The following is a 14,240-nucleotide window of genomic DNA, read 5'->3' as shown; positions in this document are numbered from 1 at the left end:
ATTTTATGGATTAGATGTTTAACAATCAGTAAACAGTTATGTTATGAATACTAGCTTTTAAAAACAAATTTTTAATTAAAAATAAATTGTTAGCTAGCTATAAAAATTGGAGGTGAAAGGATATGTTCAAATTCAAACCATTGTGCCTTTAAAATAAACCTACCTGTCTCTTCTGCTGATTCAATACTAAAAATGTAGGGTTCTGTCTGTTAGATCCACGAATACTAGACTATTGAACATACGTTTTTGCAGTTCCATTTAACCAATGTTAAATAATGTTTATTTTTGGGCCAAAAACGTCATTTGTTGATGTTTATGATCCATACCGGGTATTTTTTTAGTAATCGTGTAGACTAGTATTCGTGGTTAGATCCATGAATTATCTAGACAAACACAGCTGTTGGTATTTTAACTACTAGTCCCCTGTCAAATGTACACATACAGGCTCCCGTGTGCTCCTTGAGGCAGGTGTGGAAGTAGTTTTAATCTCTTCGTTTGACCTTGGAGAAATACAATTTGGATGATGGCACTCTTGGAAATGGTGCGTTTGAACACTGTGGGTAAAAAACAAAATTGCCGCCGTCGCAAACTTGTTTTCTTACTTATATTAGTAACCGTTAGAGTTATGAAAGAATTGTTGATACCAAAATGTAGCTATTTTAAATCTGCACAAAAAAAATTATTACAGTTTTTAGGTAGGATCAACCATTCTTTCATAAAACATAATTTTATATTTTTCATAAATAAAATTTATCAGGGTGGATGTAATGTCCCAGGAGAGTTGAATATTTCAAAAAGTAATAAAGGGTGTTTCAGTAAAGCGTAGCGGGCTATGCAGATTCAGATTCTATGTGCAAAAATAAGTCGAAAATGTTGTATAACAATTTTTTAATTTCGGCTTAGTTTATCCGTAATCCGCCATTTTGTATTTTTTGAAAATAATTCATAACTCAAAAGCCCTTTGGAGATATTTTGATGAAACTTGGTATAAACTTTAAGTGTACAACTGTAAACATTCTCCAAAAAAATCTTTGATCAGGCACATCGAATTTCAAAATGGCGGCCATAAAATTTTTTTAAGTCAAATTCCATGAAAACCAGCAATTAAAGCAAAACTTAGAAACACAATATATATAGTCCTTTTTATTAAAAATCGAACGACACTTAATTTGCGAAAATCGGATGATAAATAAAAAAGTTAAGCAACTTTTACAATGTTTTTGTCACTAGTTTCTATGTAATTTAACTTTGTGATTTTAAAATGACTGCCATTTTGATAAATTTTTATAAAAGTTACATAACTTTTTTATTTATAATCCGATTTTCGCAAACAAAGTGTCATTCGATTTGTAATAAAAAGGACTTTAAATAATGTGTTGCAAAATTTTGTTTTTATAGCTGGTTTTCATGGAATTTGACTTTAAACATTTAAAATGGCGGCCATTTTGTTTTTTACCCACAGCGTTCAAACGCACCATTTCCAAGAGTGCCACCATCGAAATTGTATTTCTCTAAGGTCAAACGAAGAGATTAAGACTACTCCCACATCTGCCTCATCAAGGAGCACACGGGTGTACATTTGACAGTGGACTATACAGTAACTAAAAAGACAATATTTCAACATTATTGCTCTTCACATGTTTTTTTTATATTTTGAAAACCAACCAAAGATAGGTATAGTGTAAGGATCAAATTTTGTAATACAAGATTAGTTAACTATCATTCCAGATGAATTGTGCTCTACTTAACTGAAGCACAGACGTCAGTTACCGTTTTTATAGTTTAGACTTTCTGGCTTTTAGGATTTGGACTTTCATTGTGAACTACATTTTATAATTTTAGTTTAAGACGATTTATTTAACGTTTTTTTGTTCGTGTAAATAGTTATTGATACAAAGACCAAATGTACAAAATCGTTTTATAAATTAACTACAGTAATAGTCATTTGAATGAGTCATTATGATATAAGTCAAGTGATACTGAAATATAAATTGTCTAGTCAATAGAACAAGCAGCACGATAGCTGCTCTAGTCTAATATTCCTGTATTTATAAAATTGAATAGTTTTTAATTAATACATATTTCAAAGACTTGCTTACAATTCAGTTTTTACCCTGTACAAACTGAAAATATATTTAGGCTAATGAATTTTGGTTTCTTTTGAAGGGTAATAATACAAAATTAAAAGGCTCAATTAAAAAAACAATTTATTGAACATAACATAGGAAAATTAAGATGATTTTACCTTACCGGTAGTTAGACTACTTAAAAATGAAATCCTCAAATAACTATAACTTAACAAGGGTTAACAAACAAATATTACAAAATTACTTGCAACAATTTGTCTTTGTTTGTGTGCATCAATCTTGAGACAGTGTGCTTCATTTTGTAAGATTAAGAAAAGTTAACAAAATTAAACCAAATTATTTTTCACCACACTATGGTCACTATGATGTGTTTAGCTTTTTTACATAGGCTACTTTTAATTGGTGGCTGAAAGTTATACGTTTTGCTGGCCATGCCAGCTGTCATCGTAATTTTTGGGACCGGGCAGGTTTTTACATCCCTATAGGGCAGCAAAATTAACTGTTCGCTTAATTACTTAAAACAATAATGTATATTAAATATACAAGCTGTATTCAGCACTGCAATAGCCTTTTTTTGTCACCATTCAATTCAATTCAATTCAAATATCTTTATTCATTTTTATGTACATTGTACAATAAATAGTGTCAAAATAATTACAATAAATAGTGTTAAAATAATTCAACAGGATAAAAACAGCCTAGCAACTGTTTATTATTATTTTTGCTCAAATTATTTCTTAACTACTATTTAATACAACAGAAAAATAAATGTATACTTTGACATATTATCGTTGGTAGTTTTTTATAAATTAAGTATAAAATAGTTGTCTTAGAAGTTCATACATCTAAATCTACTACAGATCATTGGTACAACAATAAATAATGTTGAATATGAAACAGCTGGTAGTACGGCACACAGATCATCTCACTTCATTCTACACTCACCCTTTATTCTCATTCACCTTAAAATAAGCACCCAAGTACATAATATGGATTGCTGTCTTAAAAAATTAAATTTTTGAAAAACTCCCAGGTTTTTGATGGTTCACAAGTGGTTTGTACTGTCCTTCGATCTTAGGTTTGTATAAATGTTCTTGGCTAAAGGAATAGTTTACCCAAAGCCTCGTTCTCATGGCGCAAGTTAGGGCAAAACCCAGATCTCCTAGATCAGTCAACGGATCAGAGAATTTGCGAACCTGACTGTTCTCACGGTGGAGGTGGCTTGTATATTTCAAAAGCTACTGACGGGCTCAAACAGAAAGGCCAAGCCATAATAAATAAACAATACTTTACCTCAACTTCAGTTCCTTTAGTACCTCTGAGTGTTTATACTATATGCAAGAAGAACCACTTTTTGTATGAACACTATTTGGGCTCGTACACTATAAATGTTGCACCTCCAGTACTAGTTTTCTTCACCTTCTAAGAAAGTTTCCTTTAGGTCACCATTAGGGTTTTCTCTTTTCTTTTTTAAACATTTTAGACAAGATTCAATGCTGAAACACGGTTGGATGCATTTTCATGCATCGTACACTTTGTTTCTGTCTTTATGGTCTTTGTGTAGTGGATTCCAAATTGCAGGTTCCAGTTCATATAACTCCAAAAACTCTATCTTGGCTTCATTACTTTCACTCAGTTTTTATTCCCGTACACTTCAACCAAACAATTTTATCAAATGCATTCCTAGGGCTCGGTTCAAAAACTGAACAGGTAAGAACAGTGCACCGAGCCAGCCCGGAACCCAGCAAACCACAGGTCTTTGATGTTTCATGAGTTTACAGACTGCGGGTGCGAGAACGTTTCTGCCCTTAATGGACCACCTCCACTGACAAGCTGTTCTCACAACCCATATCAATATGGTCCACTACTCAGGTCACAAGGAGTCTTTACAAACCACGTATCAAGAGAACGAGGCTAAGTCAATAACAAAGCTAAAACGAGCACCTCACAGAATCATACAGTCATCTTGCTTTCATTTATAGCTTAAAATAAGCTTAGATGGCAATGTCTCAAAGTAATGCAATTGATAGTAATAGGGATAAACTAGTAATGGGGATAGACATAAACCACTTTTTTTTTATTCTACAAGCCAAACTGTTAAATTTATATTTGGTTTCTAAGCAGAGGGGAGTGTAACCATTGACAAAGGAGTATCGTAAGTGCTTAGTCTGTGGCGTCGCTAAAAATATTCATTGACTGAATGAATACAACCAAGGAAAGTACAAGAAGTCGAGAAATAAATATTCAACATTTATTTTACAATAAATACATACAAAAGCACGATTTATAAAATTAACTTACATCTAATATTCTAAAAATTTTAACAATTAAGATAGAGGTTTCAGAGATAAGTATTATATACACATTTCAATAAATTTTAATAAACTTGTGAACATTTTCTCTACAACTACAGCTCACTATTTACAAATATTTCTTTATCAGTCGTTGTTTTAAATAATTGTTAGTTCTCTATTCTCATCTGGACAAGCGGTAGAGTGCGACCTTATTAAGATTTGCATCAGCTTTACTTTGTTTCAATAACCTCAAAGTATGGCCAAGGCATTCCTTAAATGTGAATTTCTTTCCAATTTATACACCAGCGGTATTTTCTACCACCAAAGAAAAACTTGTTAATTTTGCAGAAAAATAGCTTCAAAACTTTTACACTCAGGGTTTTTTAAACACAATATGAATATCTTAAGACTATGATCACTAACGTAACATTTAAGGTAATATATACATTAAAAACAGCGCAAATAGAGTTTATAAAATTAGAGAAAAAGCTTATAACAGTCAACACAAAATGAACTATAGAATCTTGCTTTGGCATCAACTATAAAAATCTAACTAATGTTATATTCAAAGTGTTTGTTAATGAATAAATTAATCATTAGACAGTAGAATTGTTAAACTAATATGTCACATAACATCATTGAACATTCAGAGTTACTTGTGATGTTCTTTATATCATAAAATCTACAAATATCAAAACGTATTGCTATTGATTAGGAGTAACCTTAAAAAGAAAATATTAACAATAATAATCTGTAATTCAAAATTTATGTAAAAGTTAGAACTTTATTTGTAAAAGTTAATATCAAATTTGATCTTACTTGCACCCAGTGGTATAAACGTTAACCATAATGATAGTGTGTACAGCAAAAACAAATATAGTTTTTTGGTAAGTTTTCTTGTAAGTACAATATATCCATATCGGTAAAATATTTTGACGCAAAAAAAAGGTGGTAACAAATCTGTGTTTTTACAAAATATATTTAAGTATTATACTTATTGAATGGGTGCATAATTTTAAAGATCCAGGACACTTTGTAAGCAAAATTAATGAATTGAGCAACAATTTTTTTGTTTGTTTTTAAAATGTCGAAAATTACTATTTTTAACACGAATAAAATTCTTATATGGCTTCATCTTCTCAAACCTTATAAATAAAATTTATAGTTTATTCCAATTTGTAGAATATAAAATTTATTTAAAAAAAAATACTGTTTCCGCTCTTAGCTTTTTTTATGAATGACCTATAATTTTTAACCCTTTGCTCTTGTCTCTGCGGCTTGCATTACAAGTTTCAGCTCAGCAGCAATCATAGCAGCTTCTTCCCACTAGCTTGGAATTCAATTTCAAAGCTGCACATATAACACATATTACCGCTCAGACATGACACACATTATAACAAACAAAGTTTTGTTTGTTGTTTATTGACAAAAAATTTAACTTTTGTCAATGTTGCTTACCTTCAAAGTGTAAGCAAGTTTTAATACTAGTCATCCAAGTGGCAGTGACAACTAAGGTGAACTTTACTGCAGTTTCTGCACAAAAGCCATGAAACTGACCACTTTCCTCCTGATTTAGACATCATAAACAGTATTGCCAATCGCAAAGGGTTAGAGTCACAATGTTTGAAATTGAAGACTTAAGACAACAGTTTCTAGTAGCGAGCCTTGTGTGGAGATCGCGCGTGCTGGTGCCCCCTCCACTCTCCCTGGTGGTGGTGATGGTGGTGGTGTCGCTTCTTCTCTGTCGTCTCTCTGCGCTGCTGCGGGTAAACGTCACTCACTACCAACTCACTGCCATCCCTCACCCCCTCGCGGTCCAGTGTCTCCTTGCGCCGTAGGGGAGGGTGGTTGGCCACCTTACTGCTCGCTGATTGGTGGAGATTCTCCCATGCTTGGCGGTAGTAGCGATTCAACCCTCCGCGGGACTCAGAGCTCGACGAGTCGAAACTTGCGACAGTGTTGCAGTCAGGTGATGCTCGGTGGCGGTAGTGTTTGGCACTTCGATTCCTGCAAATTGAAATAGTCAAGTTAAATATTTGTAGTAATTTGTTTTATAATATAAATGGTTATAATGTTATTAATGAATTTAGGAGCAGAAACAGAAAAAAAATTCATGACAATTTATAGATTCTCCAAATATTTTTAAGACTGAAGACAAATACTTTACGATAAATCCAATGTTCTACATTGTTAGTTTGGATTGTATTTTTTGTGTCAAAAAGTTACTTATCATCTATGGACATTTATTTGCCAATATCCTGTATAAGAAAATGTTGTAATTCGATAAATAATTTTTTTTAGCTGCATGAATACCTGAATCCCCATTTACTGAAAGAAAATAGATAATTTTAGCCAATGAATTACACAATAAAAATACAACATAAGATGAAGGGAGCTACAGTCATGCACAATCTACCAATGAGCCATCAACTGGAATGAAATAAGTTAATAGCATACTGTTACCAGCAAATATCATAAAAAATACAAACTTTGTAACATTTGAGGATAACAATTAATTATTGTTTTTTAAATAATTTTTATTGTATATTTAGAAGATTGGTTTTGCACTTTAAACATCAGTTTTAGAACGCCCATATTTACATTTTGATAGGGTTTTTTGTATTTGACGTTAAGATATTGAATTAGTGGAATTTTATGCGCTAATATTGTTTTGGTATTTTATTTTTATTTCTTCACTACAAGTGTTCAATTTAAAGTAAACAGTTAATATGTGTGCATTTTTTATACATAATGCATTGCAGAATTTAAAAATAGGTATTATGCATGCAAAAGTGAGGTATTTAGAATACAGTACCAAGTAAAACTGTTTACAGCATTCAGTATAAGGTATAAGGTTGCCAATAATGTGAAAAGTGAGGTGCAATCTAACTACAAGGAATATTAAGAAAGTTTTAAGAAGATAACAAGTTAAAAACACTTTGAATAAAGCACCACAACCATGCACAGTTACAATGAAAAGAACAATTAAATGCATATCAACACTTTTGCTCATTCAAGATTGAAGGCTATAAAAGATGTGGTATCATTATTTTCAAATATAAGAAGTATATTTTGACCCATTTGGAAGCCTTTATTTCCTTGTATACACATTTTTATTTGATTCAATTTTCTTTAGGTCGCAATGTTGTTATAATTCTGTTGAGCATTGAAATATATTAACTGGTTAATATGCTTGGACAAATTTGAAAGGTTACATGGATGTATACTTGGATCTTAAAATATATTAGACTATTCAATATTTACTTAAAGTTTTGTACTGTTATACAGTTTGTTTTTGTCACTAGGACGTATCTAAATCTTTTAGCACTTTGGTTCTCTGTCCTTGTCTATTGTTTCCTAATAACCCTGGAACCATTGCTTATTTCAAGTAAAAATAAATGAGAGCCTAAACCAGACTCACTGATGCATCGTAGGAAATAAATAAAATTAACGAATTAGAGGTAAATCTAACAGTCCCGTTTCCAATACATTCAATAAGAGTCCTTTTACACTTACAATAACAAACTTGACCAAATTATACATCCAAACAACAAATTGCAAAATTATGAAAGCTTATTTATACAGTCTCAACCTCAACATTTGCGAGTCTACGAGTGTGCATCCATTTGTACAGTGGGTCAACTCAGTGAAACTGTACCTTGTACTTTGTACTAAGTTCACGACATTTAAGTCGGGTGGATCACACTGGATCAGATCGGGTTAGAGAAATATCCTGCCCGACTTCGATATGCTCGGGAGAACTCCCGTCTCCCAACTTGCTGGTCAGGGAAGGGCAAAGCGAGCAGAGTGTACCAACGCGAGGGCATGGCTCGGGCAGGGGGAAGCTTGTGTTTTGCATCCCTCCCACTGCAACCAACCACACACACCCACAACCAATCAGCGTTAGTCAGGTTAGGTTAGGTTAACATAGAAGCGGAAAAGACTTGCGATATTAGTGTGAAACCTCATAGGTTATGATATTGGTTTAAAAGTCTGTATATGGACTAAGGAAGGTTACAATTACCAACAAAACTGTTCAGTTATTCGTTTTGTTCGGGGCTAGGTTAGGTGTTATCATTGAGAAAGTCCTCTACATAATTTTATAGGTTATAATGTTTATTTAAAAATCAGTTTTCTGACCAAGAAAATTGACATTTAAAAACACATCAGTTACCTAGTTTAGTTTAGTTTTGGTTATCTTAGAAGCAGAGAAGTACTGAGATATTATTGTGAGACTTTATAGGTCTAGATCGGTGATAAGTATATATTGGTTTAGAAATTAGAGATCTGACCAAGGTTCATGGAATTTACAACTGAAAAAATACAACTAAATACTTTGCTTGGGTTGTGTGAGTTAGCTTATTGAGTGAAAATAAGAGTTTAAGTGAGTAATGGTGAAAGAAATTCTTTTGTGTTAAGGTATTTTGTTTGGCTGAAGCTACAAATGAAAATGATATCCTTAATTACGTAAATTCACCAGCAACAACAACAAACTAGGCTATAAACGTTTGATGAACTGAAGAAACTGTGGATTTATATTACACATTGCATTAGATTACATAAGAATAATTCAATAAAAGTTTTATTTTTTACCAGGATAAACATTTTATAATCTTTGACCTCATTCTTTCTACTCTATAAAGAAAAGTAAAGTGACATGTGAAATATCAGAAAGCATGCATTGAAGAGAATGAATTATAGAAGATTTGCACAGAGCATGCAAAATGAAGATAAAAACTAATCACCAAAGTAAAGCTGAGAGAGGAAAGAGTGCAATGTGTTGTGTGCAGAGCAGAAAGGTTTCAGATGTATTTGACCAAATTTGTAATTGTTTAGCAATAACTGTTTTTAAACGCAACTGCTTGAGATACCTTCTTTAAATCACTTGTTTTTTATACAGGGCAGGGGGTTCAAAAAAGGTGGGGACATAATTTACGTAGTTATTCCTTGGGTCAAAGAGAAAATCAAGAATAACATTTTTTCTAAAATCACTTTGTTAACCAGATATCCGTCATTTTGTATTTACATAAACATTTGTATGTTTGAATTTTTACAACCAATCTTTATGAAACTTTGGTATGTAGCCTATGTTAAGGTATAAGAGACCAATTTAAAAAAATCTTGATTCAACTTAAAGTTTCAAAATGGACTTAATTTTAATTTTTCAAACTTAAATTACTAAAAAATGCCAAGTAAAAGTGTTCTTGTTCTAGACATCTTTTCATAAAATCAGCCAACTTTTAGTAATTTAAGATTAAAAAATTACAATGGCCGCCCTTTTGAAATTTTAAGTTGAATCAAGATGAATTTTATTCCAGCATTGGTGTCTTCTACCTCAACATACATACCAAGTTTCATAAAGATTGGTTGACAAAATTTAAAGATAGAAATGTTAATGTAAAAATACATAATGGCAGTTATCTATGGTTATTGAAGCGATTTTGGAAAACGATTATTCTTGATTTTCTCTTTATTTTTACCCAAAGAATCACTATGTAAATTATGTCCCCATTTTTTTGAACACCCAGATATTATTTTTGTACCGTGTGTATTTATTATATTCAGACAGTAGTAACCTGAAATAAATTTGTTTTGGCTTTGTAAGGCGTACTTCCAAATAGTTAAAAATTGTATTATCAAAAATTATTACACAGTTTATAACTTACAAAGAATCCCTGGTGGGAGTACAGAGGCGCCTGCCCCTTACACTCCAAAATGGATGGATACAGCAAAAAAATTGTAGAATAAAATTAATATGAATGATTTGATTATTTTTTGACACAATTAAATGTAGGGACTAACCTTAAAGTTAAAGGTTTTCATCCTTTTTTTTGTAATAGTATTGGTAACTGTTGAGCCTTGTATCAAACATAACTGTTGAGCCTTGTATCAAACATAACTGTTGAACTAGCTCTTTGTGATAGTACAATTTCTATGCTTTCCCCATCTTTCCTCTTATTCACTTTTTGTTTACTTAACATTTTCATACAATCTAATAGAGTTCATGGATGATGATATTTTAATACGATATGAAACTTTACAATGTACCTTTTAAAAACTTTTTAATTAAATTTGTATGACTAAACACCTGTTTATTTTTTATGCGCTTGTAAATTGGAACAAATTGTATTAAATTGTATGTTTGTTTGATTGTGATAAAAAATAAAATTAATATTTATTACCTCCTGATTAGAATTACAACTGTGGTGACCACTGCTGCTAGGAACACAAACGCTCCGAATACTCCAAGAGCGATGATGGCACCTGCAAACATTACAAAAAATAAGTTACTAAACCTAAATCTTAAAGAACTCCTGGAAGCATTTTCTGAATCCCAAACGAATGCTTGGCTAGCGGGATGCAGAGTTGATCAATAGTCAATAGTCAATAGTAGCAGTCAATGGATAGTAGTCAAACATAGTAGTCAATAGATCTGGTGCTTGCATGGTAATCAATTTAGAAAGAAAGTGTGATCCTGAGAAATCTTAAGAGATTTGATATTTTGAAACTAGACCCATACCTGATCATTGGATTTGTAATGAATGACACCGGCTACAGAACAAGCTAGCTGATCTAAGTAACAAACAAAGCTTTCCACTTAAATCTTCCCCTTAAAAATGTGTATAGCAAAATTAATTCATAGCCCTATGACAAATGGCACCTGGGTCTGAAAAACCATCTTGCTTTGTTACTTAAAACCTAACAGTATACTTCCTGACCTCAGACCCTCGGTTTGCATGTGATACGCAATGCGCCAAAGAGATAACTACACCCCTCTCTACCTACATTGTGTAGCAATTTTTATTTTCCTTGCACCCCCAAAAAACCTAAAACCTCTTGCGCCCCTGGATTTTTTGGGTTTTAATTTAGATTGTTAGTAGATTTCAAACACTTCTTTAGTGAATTTGAATGTAATAAGCAGAATTTTTAACTGGCAAACATTTGGACTTGGACAAGCTTAATGGGGGATATAACACATCAACAGTATACCAAAGTGACACATACCAAGGTTCAGCTTAGCTCCGAGAGTCTCTCGCCTGTCGTCTGTAGAGTGAGTTGGCAGATCGGCTCCGTTGTGTAGCAGATTGTTGTGAACATGGACGGAGTCTGGGATCTCGTTGTCCTGGGGATGAGCGGAAGCCACGACAATCTGAGGCACTCGTCCGGACTCGCTCTGCTTGCTGTCCTCTGCCTCATTGTCCTCATCAGCTGGAGTGGTGGGAGGTGTGGTGGGGCGAGGGGAGAACGGCCGGGGACGCTCACGTGTGGGTGGTAGGCGAGTCGTCGTCTGAGGCTTGGGCGCTGTCACTAGTGGCACGACAGGTGTCTGCTTCACTTCTAAAAATGGTTTTAGTGTTAATATGCCATGAAGTTACCTTCATTGTGGTCTTGTTATGGTCTTAAAGGATTTTTTTAGAATACTGGAATAGATACAGGAAACTTTATATAATTTTACTACAAACGCCACTAATGCCAGGGAAAAGTGCTGCACTATGAAGAATGGTACTCTAATCTTTTTGAACATAGGAATTGTCTTAGTTAAAAGAGTCAAAATTAGCCATCAAAACACGATTTAAATAATAAACGCTGTAAGTCATTTTACTGTTGCAATTTAGAAGACATTTTAAGTCTTTCTTTATATGCATGGTCAAAAATATGTACACACATTTTTTATAGGCCTATATATATTATTTTTACAGTTACGGTATTAAGCAACAAAACATTAAATGGATACCCAAGAAAAACTTAGGCACCCACTATTCATGCTTTCAGTAATTACTAAATGTTAGTCAATGATAAGGATTTAGCATTAGATTGGTTAATGTAAGATTAGAGTTATGAATTTTTGGTTAGTAAGTTAGTAAGCTCATGATTTATTAAAATTACTGCCCAATTGATGGCAACTGATTGAAATAGTTTAAATGATTTAATCTAAGAGGAGTTCCAAAAACTAAATACCACTCTTTTTGAAACTTTATTAATACATATTAAATCGTGATTTTAATCAATGCAAACAGTCTACTTCCTGAAACTGATAAACGCTCATACAGTACTTAACATAGACTATTATTTGTTCAATTTTAGGTTTTCAAAATATCCTGCCACAAGGATGGAGAGAGATCATATAGGATGAGCAAACTCTGAATAACAGGGATGAAATTGAAGAACAGTTGACAGCAGCAGAGAAGAGGAAGAATTAGAAATCTTGAACAGTGCTTTCAGTTTACCTTTGCATTCGGGAGCAGGTTTGTCATATTGGCCCGAAGGCAGACAAATAATTTGTTTAGCCCCAACTAGCCGATACTTGCGAGAAATGCAGGTGTATTCAACAACTGTCCCAACAACTGTTACATTGCTGTCTATGAAAACTTCCCCGTTCTCTATTTCAGGTGGATCACTGCATTTGATTGCTGTAAATCGATTACATTGATTCATTTAAGGGGTTTTTAAATCCAAAAATTACAGAATGTACTTTGTATAGCTCCATACTCCTTTATAAGTTATGCTAACAAAGTAAGGAAGTATTTGTAACACTTTATCTAAATTAAAAATGAAATTGGTTCCTATATTAATGTATCCAGGTACTGTACGGTATTTTTATGTTTACATTTGTATTGAAGTTAAAAGTTTAATAGATTAATGACACAAATGCTAACACAGAGATAAAATTGCTAGTTGACAATATTCAGCCAAGTTCAGATTTGGTGCAAGTTCAAATAGTTCGGAAACTGAGAAGGGCAGAAATATTATATTGTCTATAATTCATTGTGCTAGGAATCGAGAAAATAGTGTGATTTGAAAGATTAACTGTGCCTTGAAGGCAAACATGTCTCTTATTCTTTTTTGTGTGTTTTTTTTATGGATCTATGTGAATGAATAATAAGGAAAAGCTCTCTTGGAACAATGATAAGGAGCAGACACCTTCCTCAGGAGGTGCTGCAGTTCATCAAGCAACTCAGGGTTGACGGGCTCTGGTGTACCAAATGAGGAGCACAAAAAACCCATCTGTGGCTGACGTACACCGATTCAATCAATAAACCAATCAAGTGAATAGAAAAATGTTTATGTTGTTTGTAAGGGAACAATATAAACTCTTAAACCCTGGTATACTATCCTATGTCAACCTTTGTTAAAAAGCATAATTAATTAATTGGTAGTCCAATGACAATAATGTCATCTAGATCTAGATCCAAGATCCATCGTGCTTGGGATTGAACCAGCGACATACAAATTTGAAGGCTACAACTACATGGCTACCCAGATAATTTGTTACAAAAGATAATATATCCACACTATCTATTTCCAACTCCATTGCTGCTGACATTCACAAACCTTTTAAACCATTTTGTAGTTAAGTTTTACTTTAGATGTGTTAAGACTTTTCTCCTAAAACAAAACCTAAGTTAATGTATCAAGTTCTCATTCAAGGTTATGCCCATAACATGTTATCGAATTGCGGTTAGCACAGCAAGATACTTACGTTGACACCTGGGAGGTGGGCCGTCCCATCTCTCGTCTAAGTCACACGTCAGCTGAGCACGGCCCAGCAGCTTGTACCCTTCCTCACAGCTGTATAGCACCTGACTCATGTAGCCTACACTGTCATTCAACAGTTGGTAGTCTCCATTGGCTATGTCCGCAGGGTAGCCGCATTGCACTCCTACAAGATTTTTTAATTTGGTAAGTATACCGTATATTATATCATTTTGTATAAGAGGCAGACGTAACTATGTGTGTTCCAACTAAACTGTTTTATGTGTTCCTTGAACACATAAAATTTATTCAGGTATACGTAAACCTGCATACCTACTCATAGAATCATTGTATATTGTTTGTAAATGGTAAACTTAAGTAGGTA

At 33.2% G+C, this 14,240-nt stretch overlaps 1 protein-coding gene across 2 annotated transcripts in view; it reads right to left on the bottom strand.

The window, feature by feature from the left end:
- Positions 1-5,546: 5,546 nt before the first annotated feature.
- LOC129004864 (uncharacterized) overlaps positions 5,547-14,240 on the bottom strand; it is a 68,403-nt gene continuing 59,709 nt past the window's right edge. Inside the window, exons 8-12 of one of the 2 annotated variants that reach the window (XM_054433544.1) lie at positions 13,863-14,042; positions 12,610-12,792; positions 11,387-11,719; positions 10,564-10,645; positions 5,547-6,388 (exon numbers count right to left, since the gene is read on the bottom strand). In XM_054433544.1, coding sequence (XP_054289519.1) covers positions 6,034-6,388; positions 10,564-10,645; positions 11,387-11,719; positions 12,610-12,792; positions 13,863-14,042 — 1,133 coding nt within the window. In that variant the 3' untranslated portion in view covers positions 5,547-6,033. The remainder of the gene's footprint in view (positions 6,389-10,563; positions 10,646-11,386; positions 11,720-12,609; positions 12,793-13,862; positions 14,043-14,240) is intronic. The other variant, XM_054433545.1, reaches the window with a different exon arrangement.

The sequence above is a fragment of the Macrosteles quadrilineatus genome, unplaced genomic scaffold (genome assembly GCF_028750875.1).
Source record: "Macrosteles quadrilineatus isolate MER2022 unplaced genomic scaffold, UCM_ALF_1.0 Scaffold_12__1_contigs__length_5162894, whole genome shotgun sequence".
NCBI lineage: Eukaryota > Metazoa > Arthropoda > Insecta > Hemiptera > Cicadellidae > Macrosteles > Macrosteles quadrilineatus.
This window is presented reverse-complemented; position numbering and strand designations above follow the sequence as displayed.